The following is a 26,127-nucleotide window of genomic DNA, read 5'->3' as shown; positions in this document are numbered from 1 at the left end:
TGGTTTAGAGCGACAAGTCATCAACACGAACGTAGGGCCAAAATATATGAAGACCTCAACTTGCTTGGCAATTTGATTTCAGAATAAAAGTTGCAAGATAAACTTCTCATTATCAACGCTTCGCTACAAACGCTCTAATAGGTGCACCTGGAACCTGGTATTCTCTAAACTTCCCGGAAATCTCAGACCTGCCGGCAACTTATACTCCTTCTCATGGCCACTTTCAATAAGTTTCGTCCAAGCCGGTTGTTTCTCCTCCTCTGAACTTATGCTCTTGGGCGGTAGGAGAGCTTGGTAAAGAAGCCACTCAAGTGGGTATTTCTTTTCCTCTCCTTTTTCACTGCTGCCAGGCAGCACGACATCAGCCCCGGGGCTATCTACAATAAGCAATAGACTCCCTTTAGGCGCTATCTCAGTCACTCTCATCAAGAAGGCTGTAGTTTTGGATATTGAGATCGAGTAAAATTCGTGGAGTGTGAAGAAGAGTGTCATAAGTCCCGGGTTGGGCCCAATCGTCGTGCGTAGAGTTGTGCTGTCGCTTTCGAGGATGTTGTGGCAGTTGACTGATAAATCTAAGACGTGAGAAGGGATGGTAGAAATATTTGAAGCGCGCGCCTTGGCTGTTGCATATTTAGAAAGGGGAGGAGGATGTGTGAGAGTATGTTGTAGTTTTGTGACAATGTCTGACCAATCATGCCTATCGATGAGGTTGAGATCAACCATAGCACTGTTGTCGTCATCAGGAGAAGGTGACTCTGACCGGGGAATTTCGTCGAGCTTGTTTTCATGAGAATGCTTAAGCAATGCCACGCACGCTAACAAATCAGATCCTCCTCGTCCAAAGCACACGATCTTGGACGGCTTCTGCCCCTCATTATGAAGAAACTGCTGGACCCATGCAGCCTCGCTCATCTCACTGCAAATCCACGCCAACACATTTCCAATCGTCAGAGCTCTACTAGGGCTCCAACGGATCGTATAAGCCTCCAAGAACTCTTGGCTCCCGAAAGCTTTGCCGTAGTCCTTTTGCTCAAGAGCTTCCCTGATCTCGCGCAACACTGGTTTCAATGCACTGAACTCATCCACGACAGGAAATGTCGTTCTGATTGTGTCAAGAATGAGTTGTTGATGCTTAACAGACAGAGTCTGGATCTGTTCAGTTGAGCTAGCATTATCCTTCACTGCTGTAGGCGTCTTTTTGGCGGGTTTGTGTAAATAGCTTGGTCCAGTCCATCCTGGACGGCGGACTGGTGGTGCAACCGGTGCCTTGGATGCACCGCTTGACTGCGGTTTGCCATGCTTTGGTTGCGATTGTGCACTGCGCTTGAACTTCTTCATGGTAGATTCCTAGTGTATGGAGATTTTGACGATTTTAAAAGTAATCCGGCACGAGCTTGGGTGAATGGCACAGGGTTGTTGCTAAGCGAACATTTACGAAAAAGTAAAAAATTCCAAGCTCGATCGGCAAAAGTATTTTCCGACATATCGCTGCGGAGACTTTCGCTGGAGTCCCCGCGGATTGGGCCTGCTGGCTTAGATACATGAGACTACAACAAGCAAATAAGCAGACTCTTGATAGAAATGCACCTAAAAAGGGGAGAAAATTTAGTCGATATTTGGGAGTTCCAGATTCAATTATAGAGCTCAATACTGCCCCTCGACAGTCAAGGTGCCCGTCTTGGTGATCAAGAACTCATCAATCGCAACATCCTTACCACTCTCTTTTCCATGTCCACTATCCTTGATTCCTCCAAAAGGCGCTTCAGCCGACGAGCTATTGCCTGCGTTCTACACCAAAAGTTAGCTTCTCCTGACCAAAAAAAAATCTTGCAGATCGACTTACCAATCCAATCATTCCAGCATCGAGGTTCTCAAACATTCTCCACAGTCTATCCACGTTCTTGGTAAACACATAGCTCGCTAAGCCATAAGGAGTGTCGTTTGCTCTTTGGACAACCTCTTCTTCTGACTCAAAGCGGTAAACGCCAAGGAGGGGAGCAAAAATCTCCTCGTGCGTCATGAGCATTTCGTCCTTCATTTCGGTCAAGATAGTTGGTTCCATGAAATATCCCTTCCCTTCGTAACGTTTCCCTGTTCCAAGGACAGCCGTTGCTCCCTTGCTGACAGCATCTTCGTATAACTCCTCCGCCTTCTCGAGACCCCGTGTAGTCGTCAACGCGCCCAACGTGGCACCTTCCATCATACCATGGCCTAGCTTCAGCTTACGAGTTTCAGATACGAGTCTCTCAACAAAAGAGTCATAGATGTTGCTCTGAACAAACACTCGGTTTGACGTGACGCAAGCTTGACCCGCGTGCCTCCACTTCAAAGCCATGAGCTGGTTCATGACCTGATCGACATTGGCGTCATCAAACACGATAAAGGGGCAGTTCCCGCCGAGCTCAAACGTCGTCTTCTTGAGATTCTGGGCACACAGGCTGGCGATGATCTTGCCAACTCTCGTGCTACCAGTGAAGCTCACCTTCTTCACAAGCGGGTTGAGACAAAGTGCTTCAGCGACTGCTGGTGTATTCTCAAGAGATGTCGTAACCACGTTGAGGGCACCAGGCGGAAAGCCTGCTTTTAACGCTAGATAAGCGACCGAAACTGCTGTGAGGGGTGTCTCGGGCGAAGGCTTGATAACCATTGTGCAACCTGCGGCAAGGGCAGCAGCTGCTTTGCGCAATGCTAGAGCGATGGGGAAGTTCCATGGAACAAGAGCAGCTGCAACGCCAATAGGTTGTTTGATCGTCATGGCGCGTCGACCAGGAATAGCGCATGTAAGGGAAGACCCATGCGCTCTGTCTGCCTCACCCGAGAACCACCAGACGAATGTAAGGGCATAGTCGATTTCGCCGCGGGCCTCTTCTAAGGGCTTGCCAGTCTCATGAACAAGAATATGAGCTAGATCCTCTCGTGCGGTAACCATCAGATTATACCATTTCATGATGGTTTGAGCGCGGAAGCGCGGTGTTGTCTTGGAGTAGCTCTTGAAGGCTTCGTAGGACGACTTCACTGCTGCATCGACGTCGGATGCTGTGCAGTCTGGGCATGATGCCCATGTCATGCCGGTTCCTGGGTCGATGACATTGAAGGTCTTGCCTTCTTTTGAGGAGACGAATTCTCCATTGATGAGAGACTTGGGACGAAAGAGGGAATCGTCTGTGAGGCTGAAGGGGAGATGATGTGAGCTTCCCATGATGATGTATGGTGGTATGAAGGAGGCGAAATGAGATTCTGGGGAGAAGAGAGATATGCGATGATTGCTAGGAGAATACGGATTGGGGTGGTGGATGCTGATGTGTGCCTCATATGATAGATCATCGGTCTTAGTTTCTTGGTCCGTCAATTGGCCGATGCTATCCTTCCGCTTCAGGTACCGACCGACCCGTCACAGGGACCATGGCAAGGTCCGCTTTTACCCCGCGCTGAAGCATCACAGGAACATAAGACACTAATGTCCAATTAGGAAGGGAATCTAATCCGAGATGCGTGTACCTCGAGTTGGCAATCGCAGCGCTATCCACCTTACTGAGGGCCATCCTGGGCCAAGAACCAGCCGGTAAATCACTCCATATGGTCCAAGAGTGCAATTAGGAATAATAGGCTTAACGAGCTCGAGAATCTTGCAGACGATGAAACATGCAATCGATGACATTTTTATTTTTATTAAAACTGAAAGAATAGTAATAAACTGCCTTGACCCACTTCCTAAGCTTATACACAGCGACCTCCATCAACCTGTAAGGTTTTGTTAGTATCAGTATATCGTGTTCCAAAATCAGAGGCCATACCTCCAGATCAACACCAGTAATGAAAGATGCTTCATCACTAGCCAAGTAGCAGCAAGCATTGGCGATATCGCTGGGTGTCGAAGGTCTGCCCATTGGAATTGTTGAAACAAAGCCCTTTCTGTTCTCCTCGGTATCTGGCTTGCCGATAAACAGATGCGTCCTTACAAGTTAATTAGAATGTTCTAATGACCAAGCGCAAGAGGACAACTTACATGCCAGTGCTTCCAACAACAGGAGAAACAGAGTTGAACCGAATCTGCTTGGGTCCATACTCAACAGCCATGGTCTTGGTAGCATTAATAACAGCCGCTTTGGAAGCATTATACCACGTCAGCTCAGGCCTAGGCCTAATGCCCGCCGTGCTCGCAACCTGGATAAAACACCCCGGTCTTCCCTCCTTCAAGAAGTACGGCACCAGCACGTTAGTAGAGTAATAAACACTCTTGACATTGACATTCATTACGAGGTCAAAGTCCTTGGGCGTGACCTCCTCAGTTGGCTTCTTGGAGTAAGCTGCGCCAGCATTGTTGACGACAATATCGAGCTGTTTGTACTTCTCAATAGCAAACTCAAGAACACGACCCCAGTCATCTGGGTTGGTCACGTCGGCGCGGGTAAAAGAGCAGGATAGTTCTTGAGCGACGGCTTGACCCTGCTGTTCGTTGAGGTCGGTGATTATGACGTTGGCGCCTTCGGAGATGAATTTTGTGGCGATGCCTTTGCCGAAGCCTGATGCGCCGCCAGTCACGATTGCGGTCTTTCCTTGGAGACGGCCTGACATGATGAGTATGAGATTTTGATAAGGGTTGAGTGTGTAGGTTGAGCGAGAAAGAGAGTGTTATCTCGTTTGGTCTGTATTTTTATGTGTTGATTGGCTTCCCCACGTTTTAGTGACTTGGGTGGGAGACTCCGTTTCACTCCCTTCCAGAAGAGGAAACCAATGAATACGGGGGCCAGAACTAGTGAGAGTGCGGGGTAATTTAGCAGTCACAGGAATAAAAAAGTCTTGGCTGCATTCATCATCGGCATTAACCACCAACAGATGTAACTATCAGTCCGAGATCGGCAGACTGAATACTAGACTATTTCCCATTATCTTGTAGTCTCCAGTCCTCTTCTGACCCTCTCACTATCTCACCACTCACCCCATCACATCGACTTCAATCATGTCAGAGAACAAAGTATTTCGCGTCCTCATTCTCCCTGGCGACCATGTCGGTCCTGAAATCATGGCCGAGGCCCTCAAAGTCCTCGACATAATCGAAGCAAGCCGCCCAGACATCCGCTTTGAACGAGACACAGACATCGTCGGCGGATGCAGTATCGACAAGCACGGCACTCCCGTCACAGACGCCGTCCTCGAAAAAGCCCTTGCGAGCGACGCCGTTCTCTTCGGCAGCATCGGCGGTCCAGAATGGGCAGGCGTAGAACCAACTCCCGAGTCAGGACTTTTGAAGCTGCGTCAACGTCTGGACGCCTTCGCCAACTTGCGTCCTTGTGAGATCCTCGTTCCATCGCTAGTTAGCGCATCACCCATCAAGGCTGAGCTTGTAGCCGGGACAAAATTCATTGTTGTGCGAGAGAATTGCGGCGGTGCTTACTTTGGAAAGAAGGAAGAGAGTGAAGATGAAGCATCTGATCTTTGGATCTATTCACGACCTGAGGTTGAGAGATTGGCTCGTGTGAGTGCAGCTGTTGCGAGGATCTTGCATGCGAGCAGTGAGAAGGCAAACGATGGTAGTAAACCTGTGGTTTGGAGCGCGGACAAGGCCAATGTTCTTGCGAGTGGCCGTCTCTGGAGGCGTGCAACTACAGACATCTTCAACAAGGAGCTCACAGATATTGATCTTCGCCATCAACTCGCTGATAGTCTCGCCATGTTAATGGTCCTTGATCCCAAGCGCTTCAACAACAGCGTCATTCACACCGACAACACATTCGGCGACGTGCTCTCAGACATCTCCGGTGGCATCACAGGCACTCTCGGTGTCCTCCCCAGCGCGAGTCTCGCTGGAGTTCCAGGTGAGGGATCCTGCAAGGGAATTTATGAACCTGTTCATGGAAGTGCACCTGATATCTCTGGTAAGAACCTCGCCAATCCCGTAGCGCAGATCTTGAGTTTGGCGATGATGTTGCGGTACTCGTTTCTGCTGGAAAAAGAGGCCGATGCGATTGAGCAGTCTGTTGCCAAGGTCCTAGATACGAAGGAGGGCGGTGGATTGGAGATCAGGACGAAGGATCTTGGGGGTAGTGCTAAGTGTAGTGAGGTTGGAGATGCGGTTTGCAAGGTTTTGCAGGACTTGTTGAAGAATTAGTACGAGTTTTCACAGGCAAACCACGAAGCATTTGGAGACTTTAGAATAACAGCATTGTTAGATTTAAACCCGTAAACTTGACCCCGAATAATTGTGACTCGTGCTAGGCAGACCAGATCAAGTGCCGAGGCACGGACCACGGCCCACGATATTTGCCCCAACTCGATTCCGGATGTTCAAATTTCAAGATTACAATTGCTACCAACACCTGCTGATAGACATTTTCGAGTCAACAATAACTTAAATGGCTAGATCAAAGCTGCCTCCACAGGAGACGGGACAAAAAAGCGACGCTGCCAGACCCAAAAGACGCCGGATTGACCGCCAAAGACCCGACGTAACATATTCTCGCAAGCGTGCCATCGCGGCCTGTCGAATATGTCGCGTAAAGAAAATCAAGTGCAATAACGTCCGGCCAGTTTGTGGATCGTGTGTGGCATCCCAGTCTACTTGTACCTATGAAGGCTATGAGGAGGACCATTCATCGTGTGTGGCCCTTGTGACAATTTACTAACTAACCTTGCTGACCAACGACTTTTTAGTTTTGACCCTGCCAGTATTGCCATCCTCCAACGTCTGAACCAAGTCCTCGAGAGCGTTGGAGATATTCCAGGTATAATCAAGGCCAATGTTGGGACAGCCTTGAAAAATACCGCAAGCCCGGCTTCGCGTATCGTACCAAGCGTTGACGCGTTCTCGGATAGCCAGGGTTTGAGCTCTGACGATGTTACCGCCCCCACTGGGATATTAAGCGTCGAGTCTGTTCTTGAATGGCCTACTCTGGCGGAGATCATTGCTCCAAGTCATATTCTCGAGGCTCTATCGGATACAAAAGCTGGATGTGGCCATGCTTCTTTGACCTGTCGAACAGACCATTCTCCGGGCTTCAATGCGGAACAGACGCCTATCGCAGTGGACGAGAAAGAAATACCGAGGCTCGTACGGAAGTTCTTGCAGCACGTTCATCCTGTGAACCCTATTCTCGACGTTGATGAGATCTACTCGAACAGTTTCCGCATTTCAGAAACCGGCATCACATGGGATGGAGAGTCATGCATCGTGGTCCGTGGAGCAAAAAACCTTCAGACAAATAGGATATACTGACACATCTCCCAGCTCATCGCCTGTGCCCTGGGATGCATAGCAAAACCGTACGATACCATGGTGACTTCGCCATCGGGACCATCAGCCGAATCCTCCATCGAATCACAAGGTGAAGAGTTAGAAATGGCGAGTGCTTACTTTCATCTTGCTAGACAAAGACTGGGCTTGCTGGATCAAAGTCTTCTGGCTGCTCAGTGTCACTTCTTCGCCGGAGTATACTATATGTTCACTCTCGCTCCCCTACGCGCCTGGTCCCAGTTTGAGCATGCTGCCAGTACTTTCTATATTTACTGGACCTATTTGTCGCGTCAAGACTCGCAGCCCGAGCACCTGAGACGACTAGCTCGAAGCCTTTACTGGAGCTGTCTCAAATCCCAAGTCGAGCTTGGTCTCGATCTACATCTTCCCCAAACTGTTCTGAAGGATCTACTTGATGCTGGGTCCGAGCTACCTACTCCCCCTGAGATAAGTGAGCGCCATCCTCAACATACGACGGCTATATTTCCAGCACCCGGGGAAACCTCCACTGAAGACCTTGAGGGTGTGCAGGAGGAGAGTTGGTACTATTACCTTACCGAGATAACGCTCAGAAGGTTCAATAACCGTGCATTCAACGTACTGTATCGCGATTGGAAAGGCTGGGGTACCTCAGGATCTCTAAGTATAGAATCACTTATTTCAGCAGTGTCACAGATTGAGGATCAATTGGATAACTGGTGTGCCTTGTCCATCTCTCATGTACCAGCACTATAACCTGACACTAACATGGATTAGGGCTCAGACGATGCCTCTTATGGCTCAAATCACCATGGGTGAACTACCTACTAACAAACTAGCTTTGCTACTCTATGCTAGAATTCTGGAACTCAAGTGTCTCATTTATCGGCCATTTCTGTACCATGTCGCCCACTCCACCATGAGTGAAAGAGAACAGCTTGAGATTAGTCCCTTCGTTGAGAAAGGTCTCTCTTGTCATTTTCTCGCCATTACAATTGGCTACCTGCACTATCGAAACCATATAACGTATTATCATTTCAGGACATCAACAGCATCTGCTCTCTGTATCTTGGCAATCGTCAAGTCTAGGAGAGTGCATGCTGTTCATGAGATGGACTGGCGCGGTGGTGTTAAGGGATTGGTCAAGAAGATTCGGTATTGGGAAGACGAGGCTGCCATGGCTGGGCGTTGTGGGGACGTCTTGGAAGCTGTTATGTCGTCTGTGGAACACTCGCTCCTGTAAGACCTGCAATCAATCAGCCGTCGGAGCCACGTGAAGGAATAAGGCACATGGGGCACTTGAGATAGTCGAAAGGATCATGGACAGTTGGACCAGAAGATATTGTTCAGTTATCTAAGAGGGAAGCGATCGACCTTGTTACCGAGGACCGCCTTGCTCTTCCCCATCCATGAACAAATGTACGAAACAACATCCAGATTAGCCCATGGAGTCGACGCAAATCCTTTGTTAAACTTGAGACTTCCTTCTCCACTCCATCTCTCACTAAACTCAAACTGCATATCAACAGCCACAAATTCTCTCAACGCAGGCTCATCTGGGTCTGTACTCGGGATGACGCGCAGATTCAGCACCTTGGGCGGAGCCACTTCTCCCCACGAAACATGAAGAAGCGCCTTTGGCGCAAACTCAAACTCAATCAGAGACCTTCCTGCAGGACGTTCTGCGTTTCCCATCATGACTCTCGACCCAGCTGACGGGTGAAGATTGACTTTTCCAAAGATCTTGGGATAGCCAAAGATTTCTCTCCCAGCGAAAATGGCGCTGTCATTATCGAGAAGGAGAACTAACGAATAGTCATATGCGTTGCTGTTATACTTGACTCTCACGGTATGGACGTATTCGTTGTATTCGCCCACGGTAGAAGTGCCATAGTGGATAAATGCGGAAGTCATGATTGGTTGGTCTTCAAGTTCGAGTTCCTGGGGTACAAGGTGTTGAATCTGCGAGGCCTGAACGCGGTACGAGATAGAGACGATAGTCATGTTGCTGAAGTGGAACGGTTCTTGGGAGACGTATGGTGGTGCGAAAACGGGAATGGCCCTGTCGTCTTGCACAGAGAGTGATCCGAAAACCATTGTTAATGAATGCAATGACCTTGTTTCTTAGAGTATCAACTTTACGGTTTTAAATTTCAGCATATCAGCGAGATTGGCCATTTTATGTCAACTTCGTGATAGAAGGCCAGTCTTACTTACAGTCTCGTGCTCGGGCTAGTACATCACCCCGAGCCCGGGCCCGTGTCAATGCCGGGTCTAACATGTCCGGTACTCCCCGGGACTAGGTGCTCCACAGTAGCCCATCACCAAGTGACAGACATGTCCGGTACTCCGCGGATCGCCATTCCGCCACATTGAGACCAATGAAGGTTCGTGAAAGCCAGCCTCAGAAAATAGTGTGAATAATCTTTCGTCCAGTATTCCCCAGAGATGTTTTGCCGGGATTAGTACTTAAGGCCAATAACCTACCGGTGTAACTCGGCAATGATATACTTGCGATTCTAAGCTGTTTCTTTTACCGCTCACAATATGATGAAAGCCTTTTCCTATGATAATCCCGCCTCTGGTCTTCAACTGAAAGACTTGCCTGTCCCGGAGCCAGATGATGAGAGCGTTCTCATTGAGGTCAAGGCCGCAGGAATATGTCACTCAGATTGTCACATCGTCAGTGGCCATGGAGACGACTACATCGCCAAAAAGCCAATTGTGCTCGGGCACGAAGTCGCGGGGATTATTAAAAGGCTCGGTCGGAACGTTTCTGGCTTTCAGATCGGAGACGCTGTCACACTCGCGCTCCTAATGCACCCTGTCTCGGAGCGCACCAACGGCGCATACGTCGGGTTGAGCTTCGATGGCGGTTATGGCCAATTTGTCATCGCGCCACAGAGAATTCTCGTCAAAATACCTGACGGTATATCTTTCGCACAAGCTGCTGTTGCGACAGATGCGTTGGCGACTTCTCACCATGCTGTCGTAGGTGAAGCCGGCGCTCAGCCCGGATTGGCAATGGGTATTGTTGGTCTGGGCGGACTGGGTATGCATGGTTTACAATTTGCCTGCCTAAAAGGATCCACCGTGTATGGATTCGATGTCAATAAAGACAAGTTTACGCAAGCAAAAGGCTATGGGGCGAAGGACTGCTTTGCGTCTCTTGACGATGCAACCAATGCTGGCTTAGCATTTGATGTTATTGTTGACTTTGTCGGCCACTCTTCAACCACGTCAAGTGCGATCAGGACGGTGAAACCTGGTGGTAAAGTCATCACTGTTGGTCTTGCGTCGTCGGACGTCACGATTCCATCAAACACAGGTTCGGGGTACATCCTTAAGGGCGTCACTATCGTTGGATCCATTGGCGCATCAATGCAGGACCTGAAAGATGTTCTGAGACTTCTAGCTAGGGGTGCTATCAAGCCAGAGCTTACAGAGGTTGCCTTTGAGGAAATACCAGAGACTATCAAGCGGCTGGCAGAGGGAGCTGTGGCAGGTCGCGTTTGGACGGACCCAAGCAAGGCACATTTTTAATGGCGTCCTTAGAACAATTGGCTAGCTTGAATAGCATTATATAAGATCTCGGCGATACTTCCCGGCTCTGTTACAGTGACAGCGCACTTTTTGGGCTCAACTACGCCACCATTCAATAGTCACACACAAGTCAAACTGAAAAGTCCCACATAATGAGCTTAGCGGCAAAGCTACACTAACCATCTACAAGGGCAAAGAACTCGGTAGTCACAAAGGGAAGATTAAGATCAGGCATGCAAAATGAAGGTCTAATTAACAGCTCGACTAGAAGGTCATTATTCTAAAAAGCTCCCGGAAGAAGAAGAGGTGAAGGAGATGCTAGCATCTAGAGAAGGGCTGCAAAGAGAGCAGCGAAGAGGGTAGCAGCTCCAACGACCTGCTTGCCGGCACCGTTGACGATGGCTGGGACAGTGCCAGTGGGCTTGGAGCCGCTGCCAGTAGCAGTGGCAACGTGGCAGTCAGCACCGTTGCAGTGAGAGCCGGTCTCCTCAGAACCAGTAGGCTTGGCGGGGCAGCTAGGTCCGCTGCACTGAGGAACAAGTGTGACGACCTTGGTGCTGGGGCAGCTGGGACCAGAGCACTGAGGACCGGTGCTGGGGCAGTGAGGGCCAGAGCAGGGAGGGACAGGGCCGCTGGGGCAGTGGGGGCCAGAGCAGTGAGCGGTACCGTTGGTCCAGGTGCCGTTGGTAACGGGGTGAGTGTAGCCACCGTGGGTAGGAACCTTGACAACAGGGCACTTGGGGCCAGAGCAGACAGGGACCAACTCAGCCTTGCAGTTATCAGGGGTACCCCAGCTGTTCTCCCAAGGCTTGTAAATAACCGTCTCCTCCTTGCAACCGCAGTCAGCAGCGACGAAGAAGGTCTCGTGGTTCCACCAGTCGTGGCACTCCTGGGTCTTGTAAACGATCTCACCGGCACAGCTTCCACCGGAGCAGAACTTGGGGACGTATTGTTTACCGCCCTGGCAAGAGCACTCCTCAGTGATGTAGACCCACTCGTTGTCACAGTCGCTGCCATTGACCTCGATGAAGATGAAGACGGTGCGGTCAGAGCCCTCAGTGTAGCACTTTCCGTTGACACAGATCTGGACGGCGGTGACGGTAGCAGTGGTAGTGGTCTCAGCGTTAGTGATGGCAGTGGTGAAGGTGGTGGTGACAGTGGTCTGGTCGGTGACGGTCTCAGTAACAGAGTCAGTGACAGTGGCACCAGCACCGGCGGCAGAGACGTAGACGGTCAGGAGACGGCCAGCGGGAACAGCTTGACGGGCCTTGAGACGGTTGAGGCGGCCATCACCACCACAGAAGTTGTCCTTGTCGCCAGGGCACTCAATATCACACTGGTCGACATCAACACGGCTGGTGTTATCGGCATCAATCTCGTCACCGCAGTAGCAAGCACTGGAGAAGTCAGTATAATGTTCTGCAGTAGAAGGGTCAGGATAAAACTTACGTATCGTAAACACCGAAGTAGGCACGGCCAGTGCAGGAAGAAGCACAGAGCTCAAGATCCATCTGAGCGTTGGTCTCAGCAAGCTCGAAGGTGGGGAAACCGGCGGAAGAACCGACACAGCCGAACAGGGTGAAGACACCGACGGAACCGGGGAAGCCAGCGGGGGAAGTAGCAGAGGCAGAAGCAGAAGCCTCGGTGCCAGTGGCAGTACCAGTAGGAACAACAGTCTCGCCCTCAGAGTTGGTAGTAGCACCCTCAGAGTTGGTGCCAGTAGCAATAGCAGAGCCAGTCTGGGTACCGGTAGGGAAGACGGTTTCACCCTCAGAGTTGGTGGTGAAGCCAGCGCTGTTGGTCTCAATGGCAGTCTCAGTGCCAGTGGGGATGACGGTCTCACCCTCAGAGTTGGTGGTAGCACCCTCAGAGTTTGTACCGGTAGCGATAGCAGTCTCAGTGCCAGTGGGGATCACAGTCTCACCCTCAGAGTTGGTGGTAGCGCCCTCGGAGTTGGTGCCAGTAGCGACCTCAGTGCCAGTCTCCGTACCGGTCTCAGTAGCAGCACCAGTGGGAAGACCAGTAGAGCCACCATCAGTAGCAGAAGCGACAGCGAGGTTGGAAACATCGAGCTGGACGGGCTCAGAACCGCAGGACTGGAGGAACTGGATATCGGGCTTGTCGGAGTTGAGAGTAGTAGGGTTGCTGGCCTGCCCAACAGCGGCGCCGTTGGTGTCGGCGAGGGGCTCGGAGTAGATGGTCTCGCCGTCGAGCTTGACATCGAGAGTGCAGCCCTCGAAAGCACGCTTGCGGGCCTCGGCCACAGCACTGACGCTGATCTCGAAGCGGATCTGGATCTGGCTGCCAGTATCGAGCTCAGTGATCTCAGGAGAAGTGCTGAACTCAGCAACGCCGTTGGCTACAGCAGCCATGCGACTAAAGTCTTGTTAGATGATTCTCCCGTACCAAACTGTCGGGGTATTACTTACACAGCAGTCTTGCCATCGGCACCAGTGACGAAGCTGCAACCCTGGCCAAGCTGGGCGGAGCCGAGATCGACGGACTGAGAGGCGGCAGGGGAGGTGGTGGAGCTGGGGGCGGCACCAGTGGTGGTGTCAATGCTGGAGGGGAGGGTAGTGCTGGACTCAAGAGCAGCCGTGCTGCTGTTGGCGAAGCGAGGGAAGTTCTGGGCGTAAGCACCCGAGGCAATAGCCGCGAGAAGACCTGAAGACAGACGCATAGTGAAACGAGTGACTATGGTTAAAGAATGACTAAAGAACGAATGAATGAGTGAGTGAGTGATGATGAAAAGAAAAAAGAAACGTCAAGGTTGATGAGTATATATAGATAATGACATTCGGGGATCCATTGTATACGACAATGGTATTTGGTGTTTTGTTTGGGTTAGTGGTAAACATCTAGAACAGCGTACCTTGCATTGAGCATTCCTCTTCGGTTAGTTCACCGAGTATCCAATAGTAACGACTAGTAAGTCAAGACATCTTCAGTGCCGATATCCCGCCTATCACTGCCCTCCCGCAATGAAAAGCATCCATAAAAAGCGTTCCTGGATCCAAGCTATTGGAATCTGAAGTATGCAAGGGAATGTCATTGAATAACGAGCACGTGGCGCTAAGCCTCCTTAGCGTTGCCGTTCAACCATGAAGCCCCTGGGACTACTCCTGATTTGCGAGACTAAGTGGATGGCTTGTCACGTTAATCTGGTAAAATTCGATTGTGGAATGCAACTATTGGGGGTTAGTCTGCATCTGTCAGAAATGTTTCGCCCCAAAGCTTGACTAAAAGCTTGATCTGGTCCATAAAGTGGAGCTGTAGGGAATCGATAGTGCCAAGGGAGGCTCAGCTACGCCATATTCGGGGCTTTTGCTTGGCATGTCATTCATTATCCAGAAGAAATTGAGGTATTTTGTGTGAGTAAACAATTTTATTGTTATGTGGGTTCAATGACTCAAAATACGTTCCCGGCGGTTTGTTGTTTTCCTAGCCAGGAGGTTTGGTTGCAATTTGCTCCTTGTCGTAGCATTGAGTGCCATCGGTCGATTGTGGACCAGCCTTTCTGGAAAATGTTGCTGAATCATGACTGAGACTTCCAAATGCTTCGTGTAACAGCGGCTATCTGACCACGCCCGTTCCAGATCGGGTAGAAACCGACCATGATGAGAGTCCACCAGAGCCATATCAGAGACACGGCAATCCATGCGGTAAATAACTGCAAGTTTGCTGTTAGTAGTAGAACAATGCATCTCAATAGGGAAGGAACTGGAGAACATGGACGACTATAGGGTAAAAGCAGATAATAAACTTGCCTCTTTGCTAAAGATGAATTTCGCTGCGTACATTGGCAATGGCCACAGTACCCAGTGACCAAGAAACGTAACAATAGCCCACCAGAGAGCATATTTAGTCCACCTAACTTGATCATTGTCGTCAAAGGTTTTATTTGATGCCATCTCAGTTGTTGTGACCTGTTCCGGTCCTTTACCTTGAGGAGTATCTGATCCACTAGAGCTCTCATCCGACTCAACAGCTAGCCTCTGTTCCTTGAAACGGCTCCAGTCATAATTATCAGGTCGTACATACGTAACAACCACGCTGTAGAGTAATGGGCTGAATAAAGACGCAACGGTGCCGTACATACAGGGTAGGGTCCCTCCAGTAGACGCGACCGTTACTTCTCCGGAAAAGGCGTATGCGGAGCCGAGCCAGACGCCGAGGCCCGTTGCCATTCCTAGGAATGCGGAGCTAATAGCGGCGAGCTTAGTCTGTTTGCGCCAAATTATGGTGAAGATGAGCGGAATTACGCCGGGACACGTTAGAATTCCTGATGGGCGGTTAGTAAACAGCGGAACTAGCGCGACTGTTGATCTTACCGAGCATGTAGAGTGTCCAGCCCATATCCACTCCGATGTAATGGAACATTGCAGTGAAAGCCGCAGCAACGACTCCAAAGAATACAACGCCAATGTGTCCCCATCGAATCACCTGCTCGTTGGAAGCTTCCTGATTGAAGTATACGCGGTATATGTCGAACGTCAGGATTGAAGAAACGGCAAGAATTTGTGCTGACAAAGTTGAGGTGACAGCCATGAAAGTCATTAGCAGAACGGCAACGGCACCCCCCTTGCCTGCGACAGCGACGGCCACATAAGGTAAGGCGAGGCCGTTTGTGACTTCGGCGCCAGTCATGAGCTGTTGCAACATTAGCAGTCCGTCGCGAATGGATATACAAGAAATTACTGACTCTCGGGTATGTAGGGAAGATAGGAAGCGCCTCAAGCCCCAGCGACGCCATTCCCACGATAGTACCAAGCGACCACGGGATGCTGAAGTAAGAGATCCCGCCCAAGACATAGCCTGGGACAACGGCGCTCGGCGACGCTGCGAAGGCCTTGAGGAAATACCCCGTATCCATCTGATCATGTTAGACTTGTCGTGCCGAGGGGGAGGGGCTGACGTACAACAACCGCGCCGAAATTGGAGGTGAGAAGGATGATGGCGAAGTATATACCCTGTTGGGATGTCATGGTGAGTAACGAACCTTCATAGTTGCCTTCAACAACATGGTTTGACTGAGCGGCGACGACGAGATCGTAAAGACGTCCGATTGAGCCGACAGATTCTGACGTTATGACCTTGGCTGTTAACCAACAGCTTAGAATAAGAATGGCAAAGGTGTGAATGTAGTCGGTGAGGAAACTATACCGGTGTCAGCAGCTGCATTAGATACGACGCTTTTGGATATTACGTTGCTTTGATGCCGCCAACGAGCGTGTAGAGGACAACACCTAGGGGAAGTAAGAAGGTCGATGCCATGATATGCATCCCGGTTCTGGGCAAGGTCAGTGGTGTGTCAAATTCAGGCTTGGAAATATTGCTCACAAAAAGGAGATGGCCGCCGATGCACCCAGAATCATGTTGATCGTATTAAGCAAATTGTTCACGATGGCCAGGAATGTGAAGCTCAAATGCGCGACGGTCCCTACACGCTTTAGTATGGCAGATTGACACCCGAAAGATGAACTACTTACCATATCTGATGCGAATGACCTCGAGAATAGTATGTGCTTCAGGGACACGTCCCTTGCAAACAGTTCCTAAGTACCCGAAGAAGACGATGACAGTTGAGCACCCGGCGCCATACCAGAATGCGCCGCTGATGCCGTAGCTGTAAGTGACTAGGACGCAACTCAATAGGGCGGTGCTCCATAGCCATGACTGTAATAAAGTCAGTATATTCACTGTTCGATAGGGAACGAGAGCGGCTTACCGAAACGACAGCCGATGCGACTAGACCTGTTCGTACTGTTCTGTTGGCAACCATGAAGCTGTGATTCTATGGTTAGTATGTGTAAACTCAACAGGCACCCAAGCTGCCTACGTTTCCACTTTGGAATTATCTTCATTCAAGGTCTTTTTCAGGACCGCGGTCAAGCCCATCATGCCTATTCAAAGTTAGCCCTCTTCGCTTCTGGCCCTGGCACAAGTGCTAAACTCACCAAAGGCAAATGCCAGACCAGCAGCTACTACGACGCCATATCCGACTGATTGGGGTAGAGGTGAGGGGACTACAGAAGGCTCGTCAGAGCGGTAGGTGAGGTCCATGGTGACGTTAATGTCAAAGAGGCAGCATAAATACTAGGGCTTACCTCCTCAACACGGGTCAGATGGACCTTTTATGCGATTTCTCCTTCACCTTGACATGATCAATTGCTCAGGATCAGCCGCGATGGCGAAATCGCACGCTTGTACGACTAACTTGTGAAACTTGAGAAGGTGATGTTACACTATCTCCAAGTGTCGTACCTGCGAGCAATCAACAGCATGAGATATCGAACTTATCTATCAAGGATACAAGACTAGTCAGCCGCTGCCTGCTTCAAGGGATCTGAGTGGTCGATATCTTGCCCCGGAATTGAATCGGAACCCGCATCGACAGGGTTCGCGCCCGGGCTTCCACATTTGGTTTAACGCCGATCACCTCATCTTGAATTGATATGTTCAACACGTTGAATTTTGTCGGACCCAAGTCTATAGATCTTTGAAGGAAAATAAAACAGAAATTGACTCCACTTGCGATGCAGGACGAACTTGTTGCGCCCAACTCGTGCAAGACCTGTCGACAGAAGCGGGTCAGATGTGACAGAGCCCTCCCAAGATGTCAGCGCTGTGCATCCTCACTGCTACCATGCTCAGGGTATGAGCGTGCGAAAAGGATTCTATGGACCAACAGCATGGCTAGCCGAGGGAAGATGATGGGCAAGGCCTCGTTCGGCACGATCGAGGATAATGCTCATGGACACGCAAGCATAGCCGTCACTGAGCTCTATACAAGATCCCCAAGTGTGTCGCATCTGGTGGAGCCAGGTCTACAAGACATCCCGAGGAGCTGTCGAGATTACATACGATACTGTGAGTCGCTTCGAGAGTATTCTTACGTTCACCGACTCACGATATTACCAGTTCATCAAGAGCTCTCCAAAGAGTGTGTCGTATACAACAACTCATCCTTCAATCCATTTCTTTCTCTCATGCCTTTAATGCCATCCAGCCAGGCCTTATCCCATATAATGATATCCATATCAGCCTTCCACATAGCACACCGACTTGACATCAGCCAGACCCAACTACAGCCAGATCATAGTGAGGTAGTGCATATAGCGCTCCTAAACAAACAGAAGGCGTTAAGATGTCTCAAGCAAGAGCTACGAGTCCAACCTGAGATTAACACCGATGCAGTAATTGCCGCAGTGTTGCTGTTTGTCAACCTTGATGTAGTCGAGTTCGGTGGTCGAGGTTGGAAGTATCACCTACGGGGCGCTGAAGAGCTCATTAGGATTCGGAAAGGGCTCGTGGTCGATGATTCAGAAAAGTGGCTACAGTATTTCGATACTGCTTGTACAACGCAAGTCACCTGCTGGCGATGAAGAAAGTCACCGTACTGACAGTCTTAGGTTCGGCATACTCGGTAGCACCCTTGTTCCGTCACATTCACTGCGTGTGGCGCCAGTTCCTTTGGACACGGGCTTACTAGATACACTTCGGAGATCCGAGCAACAGACATGGATCGGTTGTCCGGCAGACCTCCTCTCCCTCCTGCACGTCATGAATACGCTACGTACTGTATCGGATCACTCCAGCCACGCGGACGAGACTATTACTTCAGTCCTCAATGGGTTGGACAATTTCTCGCCGCGATCCTGGGCGTGTGACTTTCCAGATCCTCAGCATCATGAGTCAAGATGTCATCTCGCCCATGCATACAAAGCAGCGCTCGGCGTCTACTCCTTTCAGATTATCGAAGAAATTTTCAGTCCACCATCATCTTATTGTTCGGAGGCTTTGCGGCTTATTGAGCTCGGCATATCACACATGTCGCAGATAGAAGCAAGCGACTTCCATATCAAGAGTCTGGTATGGCCTGCTTTCGTCCTTGGCGCTGGAGCTCAAGAATTGCAAACAAGGGAAGACGTTAGGAGCATTATGCATAATATCTGGGTATCTTCATGTTGCTATAATGTTAGAACTGCCCTATGGATGCTTGAGAGGATTTGGGAGTGGGGACAAGATGGTAATGAGGGGCGTAACCAGAGTTGGTTGAGATTTATCTGGGAGCAAGGCGAAAGCTGGTTATTCCTCTGAGATGAAAAGGTTCTTAGGCAAGATCAGGTTTCATCAATCACAATGGGTTTCGAGGTGTATCTTTGGCCAAATAATAAATTTTATAATAGATCCATTTCAGATCCCATAACTCCTTCATGCATCGGTCCTCAACGCCAGGCCACCCTTCTAACTACTATCCCTCGTCTAAACCTGTCCCCTAGTTGACCGAAGCTTGGCTAAGGTTCTGGATGATGTTACCGCCATCAAAGAGACCATTAGCGGCCTTGGCGCGGCAAAGATCCTTTCCGCGCTCAATGACGTTGGCATCACACTCCAAGTTGGCCTGGGCAACACAGCTCAGTCGGCCACCACCTATGACTATCGTTAGCAATCCGCCATGAACACTACATTTGTTTCCGTTACTTACAGTTGTTACCGCCGGGAACACAGCGACCAGCCTGGCCGTTGGAAGCAGTGCAAGCGTCCTGCTTCAAGCTGGTGTTGGCGACACAGCATTCGCCGCTGGGTACAGGTCGGCCACCATTCTGGCCATTCTGGCGGGTGATCAAGACAGCGCTGCGAGGGGCGTTGCGAACACCCTCAGTGTCGACGATGCCGGCGGAGGCAACGGCAGCGAGGCCGAGAACAATGGCGGTGATGGAGAACTGCATTTTGGATGGTTGAAGAAGGGTTTTTGTGTTTGTTTTCTGGGCGATTGATTGTGATGAAGAAGATGTAGGATTTGAAATGGATTACCGACCAGCGGAAAAGAATTGAAAGTAGTGATTAGATGAGATTGTTGAGTGAGAACTGAAGATCCAAAGACCGACGACCCGAAGCTTGGGATTTATACTTTTCTCGTGAAGCAAAACACCTCCTGCGATACCTCGTTTAGGAGGCCTTGTGCCTCGTTTAGCGCTGCCATCCAAAACGCGTGCGGCGTAGTATCCCCTTGCCAAGCCAGACTCCTTCTACGGCATACCGCATATTGTCGTGAGGCTGGGGAGGGCTTGTTGAGATTGGATGAGACGAACAATGCCTGGTGTTCAGGTCGAGACCAATGAAACGGCTCCAAACAGTGAAACAGGTTACATCCATCTCTCGCTACCCCTGGTCTGGGCCCGGTAGTAGCCGCTTTGGGGTTAATCCCGACACTTCGCTTCCTCCAACGTCAGAGAAGTCATAGCTGGCTATATGCACTAACCCATTTTGGGCATAGATGCAGGGGTCAGCGTTTGTCAAAACGGGTAAGGAGCTAGATCTCCAGACAGATCTGAAGTATCTCCCTGTAGGACCAAGAATTCTGGCTATTCTCATGTTTTTAGCCGCTTTGCATGATGCTTTCCAACCAATCTATTATTAAACAATCCAACACTCAATTACTGGAAGTCGTCTAGGTCCAGACCTGGCACTGCAGTGCCTAGCTCATTCTTCTTCTGATACAGGCCCAATCGAGCCTGGAGCGTACATCCAGAGGTGTTACAGCGACGAGTTTGGACACGACCAATTATCCTCCTAATATAGACGACACTATACCCCCAAAACGGTCTTTCTGGTTTCTCGGTTGGGAGGCTCTGCTGATTCATTTGTTTCATGAGGAAGCCCAGAAGTCTGCAAGAGCATTCTTCACTGCATCCAACGCGTCCCTCGATAAGATCGTCTACCAAGCTGTATATCTGGGAAATCATCTGATCTATGATTTCGCAACGCTTATTGTTGATTTTCTCTAGATTTGAGTCAGTGATCGCATTCCTCTAGCGCATAGTGTCATGAGCTTACCAAGAATTTGAGCCGGCATAGGTAGATGAGTCTCGACGAGCCCATTTGTGGTCAGTACTGCGGATCTCGTCAATCCCTTGAAACATTCCTGGTCCCGAGCCATCCAGGCCATGAACAACATGGTAGTTTCCCCGTCACCAAATAACCCTTTGTGCATGATATCATCTTCAGGAGACGGCAAACTTCTGTATGTTTTCCTATTGCCTATAGATGCGTGCCAGTAACTGAACACTATCTTGACAGCCTCGAGGCAGTCATAGTAATCGACTATAGCTCCGATCTGTGCTATAATCGCCAGACCCGGCTGTTTCGGGACGCAGTAGTGATGCCCATGAATGATATCAAGAAGTATGAGGAGAGCTTCGGCATTCCATTCTGACGTTGTAATCTCCAAGAGACCTTGTTCGTTTAGTTTCGATTCTTTGAAGTTGCCTTGAATCGCTTTTCGAAAGACTGGTGACGCAAGGCAGAGATGTCTTGCAGATACTCGAAAAACAATCTGGTTCGGGTCGCCATTCTCTTGGTATGGCTGTAGCGATCTCAAGTCATCGTTCGTCTTCGGTGGCTCCGTAGTGTCACCCTGTTGTATTTCAAGCGGTATGGGACTGTTGGCTTCGTCGGCCGTGCGTATCACTGATACAACCTCATCTATTGGTGCGCGAAGTAGATGCAAGTTCGGCTTCTGCAGAATCAGCAAAGCATCTGCTCGCGGATCTAGCAAAAGAAGTGAATCCCTCATGATAAATTTGGAGAGCGCGTCCAACCGACCAAATATTCAGAGTTGCAAAGTCAAGGTCAGCGTGTCCCGCCACGAGGAACCTTTTAACAACCCCATAATTGAAATTGAGGAGCTGAAAGAAGCTTTACGCCCCAGAAAATATGCAACAAGCATACGTAAATTATGTTTATAGCCTGCTTTGTGTGGAACGCCTCCAATATCGATGGTTAATCATATACAACTGCTTTCAAGATGCTACCGGGTAAGAACCCTCTTTCTTGGTTAATAGTGGCGCTATACTCATTCTGTAATGACGTGCAGGGATAAAGCGCTTGACGTCTCCATTTTGTTGGCAGCAGAGTGAAGAAGAAGTAATGCCTGAGGCATTAATAACATTAGAGCAGCATCTCTTGAGACTTGTCCACTCGCAAGCTAGTATCAATCTAGAATTAGTATACTCTTGACAACGACTATCAATGTCATTTTATGGCTCTAGTGGCTCACAAGCTTGGACAGCCTCGGCTATGGTATTGTTTAAGTAGCCCATGTTCTTCCTTCAGAAGCAGGATTAATAACAGTCACCCTTTGAACAATCTGAAGGCATTTTCACCACCGGAATAACGCGTCGCGTACCATATTTAACCGCCAATTAACCGAACTCCGTCACAATGTCTACGCGTACCTCACCAGTAAAAATCACCGAATACGCGGGACCACGCGGCATCACCGCCCTTGTCTTTGGCGGCGCCGTATTCTCCTATTTATGCTTAGCTGGCGTCACCTTGATATCTGAGAACAACGCCATCTGGCAAACTCTCGACAGTATCTCGCCGGGTAGCGCAGACACGTTTCGCTGGATTGTCAAGACCGGGGTTCCGCCACTTATCGTGATACACTCCATCGAGGCTGTCGCATTTGACCGCACAAGATTAATGCCACATGGCGTTCCAAGATGGGGGTTGTTATGGTGGAAATGGGTTTTGAGCTGCTGGATCGAGGGGATTGGATGTTGGCAGCGCTTTGCTTCTGTTGTCAACGCGAAGAAGGCGACAGCCAAGTAACGTCAAGAAGAGGGGAAATGCGTTGGGGATAGGCTTGGGCACTGTCTTAGACATATTGGACGCGTCGTCGACGTGGACAATAAGTCATGGATGCCTTGCGAATGTTATTGAATGAGAGCTGAGACGCGCTGGAGCTCAAAGTTTCTTATCGCCACTCGAACCGTATGGTGGCATGATCTTGTGAATCACTAGGTCAATGACTGCTTGATGTTGCTGATAGGCAGCTAAAACATCCTTTCACAAAATCATAGCTGGGTAAGACCAAAATACACTTTCACGAAGTCAAGCTCGATCAAAGCACCACGTGCAATCGTTACAATCATTGAAGCTCATTTCTTAATAAAATCAAAATTAAGAAGCTATGTAACTGATAGTGGGGCTCACACAAAACCTAACTCTCAACATAAGAACCCGCTAAATCAAGATCGAAACAGCCGTAACCTCAGGCTGAAGAACAGGGTACTCAATAGAACCAGGAGTCTGTATCGCAGAGAAATAGTCAAACGCCAAACCCGCATTCTTGAGCCGACTATAGAAAATCTCGGCGGCATCCTTAATTGCCTCCGAGCTCAACTCCTTGTTCTCAGTAATGGTGCGGTCCTTGTTAACATTGTACAGAGACTTGGCGTAGGTGATGAGGTTGTAGCGGTCCTCAACCTTGAAACTCAACAGCTCGGGCAGTTGCGCAGCTAGAAGCCAGTCCTTCCACTTGGCGTCCTTGAGACCGATGGGGAGAGCGTCGGTCAGGTGCTGCTCGGTGTAGCCCTCAAGATCCTGGAGGCTCTTGGGCAGAGGCGTACAGAGCGCCGGGGGCTTGGAGGGGACGAAGCTGTAGTAGTAGTCCTGAAGATAGTTGACAGCTGTGTGCTGAGGTGATGCAGTGTGGATGCACATGGTGACGGCGTCGATGAGCTGGTCCACCGTAGTGATGGTAGGGAAAGAAGGAATCTGGCCACTGGTCTGAATCTCCTTACACCAGTCGGCAATACAGGCTTCCTTGGCAACGACATCATCTGAAGTATACTTGGTCTCAAGAACAGACTTGACGAATTCCCTGATAATACCCCAGAGGAGGTACATATCAGTAGCATAAGGATAATTGCGGTACTTATCACTCTTTTCACCCTCAATGTCAAAGCCCCGCTTCTTGAGATCATTGGGAATGTACTTATCCTGGAAGTTGAAGTTCTTGTACGACCAGTTAACCAATCCAAAAGCGCCGACCTTGGGATCAGGCTTTTGTCCAGAGGCGAAACCGGAGATGCGAGCGATGACAAGAGGAACAAGAAGCTTGCGCGCAGCGTCGTTGAGAGCAAGGGTTCGGAACCAGTGAGGGCTGAGGATCTCATAGAGGATGTGACGCTCGGGGATTGTTCGGTTGGTGGCGACGATGATGGCCTCCTCGATCATGTGCGTGTCGACAAGATGGGTGGCTACTTCGTGTCGTGCCCAGTCGGCTGTTTGGGCAACGGTCTTGGCGTATCTCCAAGGCCAGTCGTCCTTCTCAGCGATCTTGCCCTTGTCATCAGGGTTCAGTCTCTTGTTGAAGATGGTGACGGAGTTATCGAGAGAGCCCTTGTAGTCAAGGGTGATGGCCAGTGGGTGAAGGCGACCGTCCCCGTGGAGCTGGAAGACAACGACCGAGGCGGCAGCATATCGGTAGCTGGGCTGGCCACTAGGATCTGGGTTCGGGATTGTATTTTTGAACTCCTCGTCGTTCTTGACACCAGTGGCCTCACGGAAGTAGGAATAATCCTGAATCAAAATGTCCTTGCACTCCTCGAGCAGCTTCTTCACCGCATCAAGGCCTTGCTTTTCTGCCTCGGCAATGTAAGTCTTGATCTTCTCAGCAGGAGCAGTCTCGATAGTCGAAGGGTTGACACCGCTGAAGTGCTGTTGCGCAAACTTGGCATCAGAATACCAATCATCGTGTTCGCCCATGTTTCTGCCCTTCATGATATCTGCGTTCTGGCTTTGCTTGACGCCATTGACAACAGCGCCATTGGGCTTCGCGCTCTGGTCAGCATCAGAGTCAGCCTTTGGCTGGTTGTCCTTGCTCCACTTCTCAACGTCGGCAAGAGTTGGTCCGACGTAGGGACCATCGGTTGATGAGAGCTCCTTGGGGATGATGAAGGAGAACATAAAAGCAAGCTTTTTGACAAAGTTTACCTCTGTCTCGTTGAAGATTTGTCCGACGCCGTCTTTTCTGGGACCACCGTCCGGACTTTGTTGCTCATCCTTGGGGAGGGTGTCGGTCTTCAGATGAGGGGGATAGCAGTCGCTAGGGTCGCTCCATTGGTAGGTGCTCTGCTTAACAGCGAGATCACGCTTGACGGGAAAGATGGGCTCGAATCCCTGAGTGTCGAAGTGAGAGGCAGCGCTATTCGAAGTCAGCGGATTGGAAATGAGAGAGCCAAGGTCGTCTTGCTTACGCTTCTTCGAGAATCTTGTACAGTTCAGTCAAGGCCAAGCGCGTACCCATATAGGTGCCAGTCTGGAGACCCTTGCGCGCAACAAGCTTGCCATCGAGAGCACCAGTCTTGTCAGTGCTGAGGACGATACCTTGTCTGAGAAGCTCATTCAGGAAGACGCCCTTGTCCCAAACCTCGAGAGGATCGTCCTCGACAGCATAGTTGACTTTGGAGTTGAGGATCTCATCCAATGTCAACTGAGGAGGACGGGGGGCAAGAGGAGGTGCTGCTGCCATGATGGAAGATGTGCTTGCCTGGTAAGTAGGGAGGGCTCGGTGATGAGAGTGATGGAAGATGGAGAGATGTAAGAACTGAATTGATATGCTGTCTATGCTCCACCAACTACTTTATATATTCTGTTTACCTTTTCATCTCAACTGCGCTGTGGAGTTGGCAGCTCCTCTCATTAACGTTGCGCCGATAACTCAAGTAGCACCAACAGTAAGCAGATGCTGGTCAATACGAGTCTAGAATGCGTGATATTTCGGAGGACGACCACAGCTCGCCACATGAACAGAGCTATGTTTCTCAGCCAGCCACGGACCCATTGGTGCATCTCAACAAAACGACCAGGATTCGTGAAGGAACACAGCCTTCGGCCAGTTAGTTTTGGTAAACGAACAGGTGGCCCCAGACCACGCGGGCCGAGCCCGTCTCGAACTAGATGCATAAGCATATAGGGTCATTCGCCTTATCAGGCACCAATGCCGAGGTTACAGTATAACTATGAACGACAAGAAACAGATGAGCGGGTAAGCCGATGCATTGAGAGCGCCAATCTGAGTAAGCGTTGGGTTATGGGCCCAGCTGAACAATCTCACAGGGGAATGATGACAACTGCGCAAATGAGCGGTGTGCATTTCGTCATCACGCTCAACATAGGCTTTAACTCCAGATATAGGCTGTGCGATCTCAATTGTTTCAGTTGGCACTACTAGTTCGGCATGTTATCGCTTGTAAAACGGCTAGATTTTTCTATTGTGGCTGGCTACTAGTAGTATTAGGCTCATTATAGTGCGGCTCAGTGTTTTAGACATGGCTGGAATAGGCTACGTGGCCTGGGAACCAAACGGCGGGATCCGCAACTGCATGGACTATTTGGTATAAACCCCAATAACGTACGTTCTATGCATTGTCATGAGCAAGGTTGGTTATGCAGCCCAATCACGGCTCAAGGAAAGCTGCTGACGTTCGGGCCAAGCATGCGTGTCTTGAATTTCGTCACTAAGCCACAATATTGTCGCAATGGCCATGGAACCATTCCTGCGCATCGATCCAATATTC

General features: G+C 49.9%; 14 protein-coding genes across 14 annotated transcripts; 5 read left to right on the top strand and 9 right to left on the bottom strand.

Annotated features, from left to right (window-relative positions):
- Nucleotides 1-123: 123 nt before the first annotated feature.
- Nucleotides 124-1,338, bottom strand: FPRO_07329 (uncharacterized protein; the record flags this gene model as incomplete). The annotated part of the gene is made up of 1 exon (XM_031218492.1): nt 124-1,338. The coding sequence occupies one exon, from the start codon at nt 1,336-1,338 to the stop codon at nt 124-126; it is 1,215 nt and encodes a 404-aa protein (XP_031084345.1).
- Nucleotides 1,339-1,644: 306 nt separating this feature from the next.
- On the bottom strand, nt 1,645-3,199 carry FPRO_07330 (putative UGA2-succinate semialdehyde dehydrogenase; the record flags this gene model as incomplete). The annotated part of the gene is made up of 2 exons (XM_031218491.1): nt 1,645-1,788; nt 1,844-3,199. 2 exons carry the CDS (start codon nt 3,197-3,199, stop codon nt 1,645-1,647), a joined length of 1,500 nt encoding a protein of 499 aa, XP_031084344.1.
- A 518-nt stretch (nt 3,200-3,717) lies between these two features.
- FPRO_07331 (uncharacterized protein) lies at nt 3,718-4,575 on the bottom strand (the record flags this gene model as incomplete). Its single annotated transcript, XM_031218490.1, has 3 exons — nt 3,718-3,741; nt 3,795-3,954; nt 4,007-4,575. 3 exons carry the CDS (start codon nt 4,573-4,575, stop codon nt 3,718-3,720), a joined length of 753 nt encoding a protein of 250 aa, XP_031084343.1.
- Nucleotides 4,576-4,960: 385 nt separating this feature from the next.
- Nucleotides 4,961-6,109, top strand: FPRO_07332 (putative 3-isopropylmalate dehydrogenase beta; the record flags this gene model as incomplete). The annotated part of the gene is made up of 1 exon (XM_031218489.1): nt 4,961-6,109. One exon carries the CDS (start codon nt 4,961-4,963, stop codon nt 6,107-6,109), a length of 1,149 nt encoding a protein of 382 aa, XP_031084342.1.
- Nucleotides 6,110-6,567: 458 nt separating this feature from the next.
- On the top strand, nt 6,568-8,453 carry FPRO_07333 (uncharacterized protein; the record flags this gene model as incomplete). Its single annotated transcript, XM_031218488.1, has 4 exons — nt 6,568-6,608; nt 6,652-7,171; nt 7,226-7,929; nt 7,988-8,453. 4 exons carry the CDS (start codon nt 6,568-6,570, stop codon nt 8,451-8,453), a joined length of 1,731 nt encoding a protein of 576 aa, XP_031084341.1.
- A 107-nt stretch (nt 8,454-8,560) lies between these two features.
- FPRO_07334 (uncharacterized protein) lies at nt 8,561-9,307 on the bottom strand (the record flags this gene model as incomplete). Its single annotated transcript, XM_031218487.1, has 1 exon — nt 8,561-9,307. One exon carries the CDS (start codon nt 9,305-9,307, stop codon nt 8,561-8,563), a length of 747 nt encoding a protein of 248 aa, XP_031084340.1.
- A 450-nt stretch (nt 9,308-9,757) lies between these two features.
- FPRO_07335 (ADH2-Alcohol dehydrogenase II) lies at nt 9,758-10,753 on the top strand (the record flags this gene model as incomplete). Its single annotated transcript, XM_031218486.1, has 1 exon — nt 9,758-10,753. The coding sequence occupies one exon, from the start codon at nt 9,758-9,760 to the stop codon at nt 10,751-10,753; it is 996 nt and encodes a 331-aa protein (XP_031084339.1).
- Nucleotides 10,754-11,078: 325 nt separating this feature from the next.
- Nucleotides 11,079-13,433, bottom strand: FPRO_07336 (uncharacterized protein; the record flags this gene model as incomplete). Its single annotated transcript, XM_031218485.1, has 3 exons — nt 11,079-12,150; nt 12,203-13,129; nt 13,183-13,433. The coding sequence occupies 3 exons, from the start codon at nt 13,431-13,433 to the stop codon at nt 11,079-11,081; spliced, it is 2,250 nt and encodes a 749-aa protein (XP_031084338.1).
- An 855-nt stretch (nt 13,434-14,288) lies between these two features.
- On the bottom strand, nt 14,289-16,816 carry FPRO_07337 (putative DUR3-Urea permease; the record flags this gene model as incomplete). The annotated part of the gene is made up of 11 exons (XM_031218484.1): nt 14,289-14,423; nt 14,521-15,035; nt 15,085-15,403; nt 15,456-15,626; nt 15,673-15,910; nt 15,960-16,043; nt 16,094-16,193; nt 16,243-16,429; nt 16,482-16,539; nt 16,593-16,656; nt 16,711-16,816. 11 exons carry the CDS (start codon nt 16,814-16,816, stop codon nt 14,289-14,291), a joined length of 1,977 nt encoding a protein of 658 aa, XP_031084337.1.
- Nucleotides 16,817-17,445: 629 nt separating this feature from the next.
- On the top strand, nt 17,446-18,853 carry FPRO_07338 (uncharacterized protein; the record flags this gene model as incomplete). The annotated part of the gene is made up of 3 exons (XM_031218483.1): nt 17,446-17,623; nt 17,675-18,092; nt 18,166-18,853. The coding sequence occupies 3 exons, from the start codon at nt 17,446-17,448 to the stop codon at nt 18,851-18,853; spliced, it is 1,284 nt and encodes a 427-aa protein (XP_031084336.1).
- Nucleotides 18,854-19,031: 178 nt separating this feature from the next.
- FPRO_07339 (uncharacterized protein) lies at nt 19,032-19,485 on the bottom strand (the record flags this gene model as incomplete). Its single annotated transcript, XM_031218481.1, has 2 exons — nt 19,032-19,186; nt 19,242-19,485. 2 exons carry the CDS (start codon nt 19,483-19,485, stop codon nt 19,032-19,034), a joined length of 399 nt encoding a protein of 132 aa, XP_031084335.1.
- Nucleotides 19,486-20,193: 708 nt separating this feature from the next.
- On the bottom strand, nt 20,194-21,332 carry FPRO_07340 (uncharacterized protein; the record flags this gene model as incomplete). Its single annotated transcript, XM_031218480.1, has 2 exons — nt 20,194-20,540; nt 20,594-21,332. 2 exons carry the CDS (start codon nt 21,330-21,332, stop codon nt 20,194-20,196), a joined length of 1,086 nt encoding a protein of 361 aa, XP_031084334.1.
- A 647-nt stretch (nt 21,333-21,979) lies between these two features.
- On the top strand, nt 21,980-22,372 carry FPRO_07341 (uncharacterized protein; the record flags this gene model as incomplete). The annotated part of the gene is made up of 1 exon (XM_031218479.1): nt 21,980-22,372. One exon carries the CDS (start codon nt 21,980-21,982, stop codon nt 22,370-22,372), a length of 393 nt encoding a protein of 130 aa, XP_031084333.1.
- A 414-nt stretch (nt 22,373-22,786) lies between these two features.
- On the bottom strand, nt 22,787-25,079 carry FPRO_07342 (uncharacterized protein; the record flags this gene model as incomplete). The annotated part of the gene is made up of 2 exons (XM_031218478.1): nt 22,787-24,752; nt 24,805-25,079. The coding sequence occupies 2 exons, from the start codon at nt 25,077-25,079 to the stop codon at nt 22,787-22,789; spliced, it is 2,241 nt and encodes a 746-aa protein (XP_031084332.1).
- Nucleotides 25,080-26,127: the final 1,048 nt, after the last annotated feature.

This window comes from Fusarium proliferatum (assembly GCF_900067095.1).
Source record: "Fusarium proliferatum ET1 genome assembly, contig: FPRO_scaffold007, whole genome shotgun sequence".
Classification (NCBI taxonomy): Eukaryota; Fungi; Ascomycota; class Sordariomycetes; order Hypocreales; family Nectriaceae; genus Fusarium; species Fusarium proliferatum.
The sequence above is the reverse complement of the archived record's forward strand: the minus strand, read 5'-3'. Positions and strand labels throughout refer to the sequence as shown.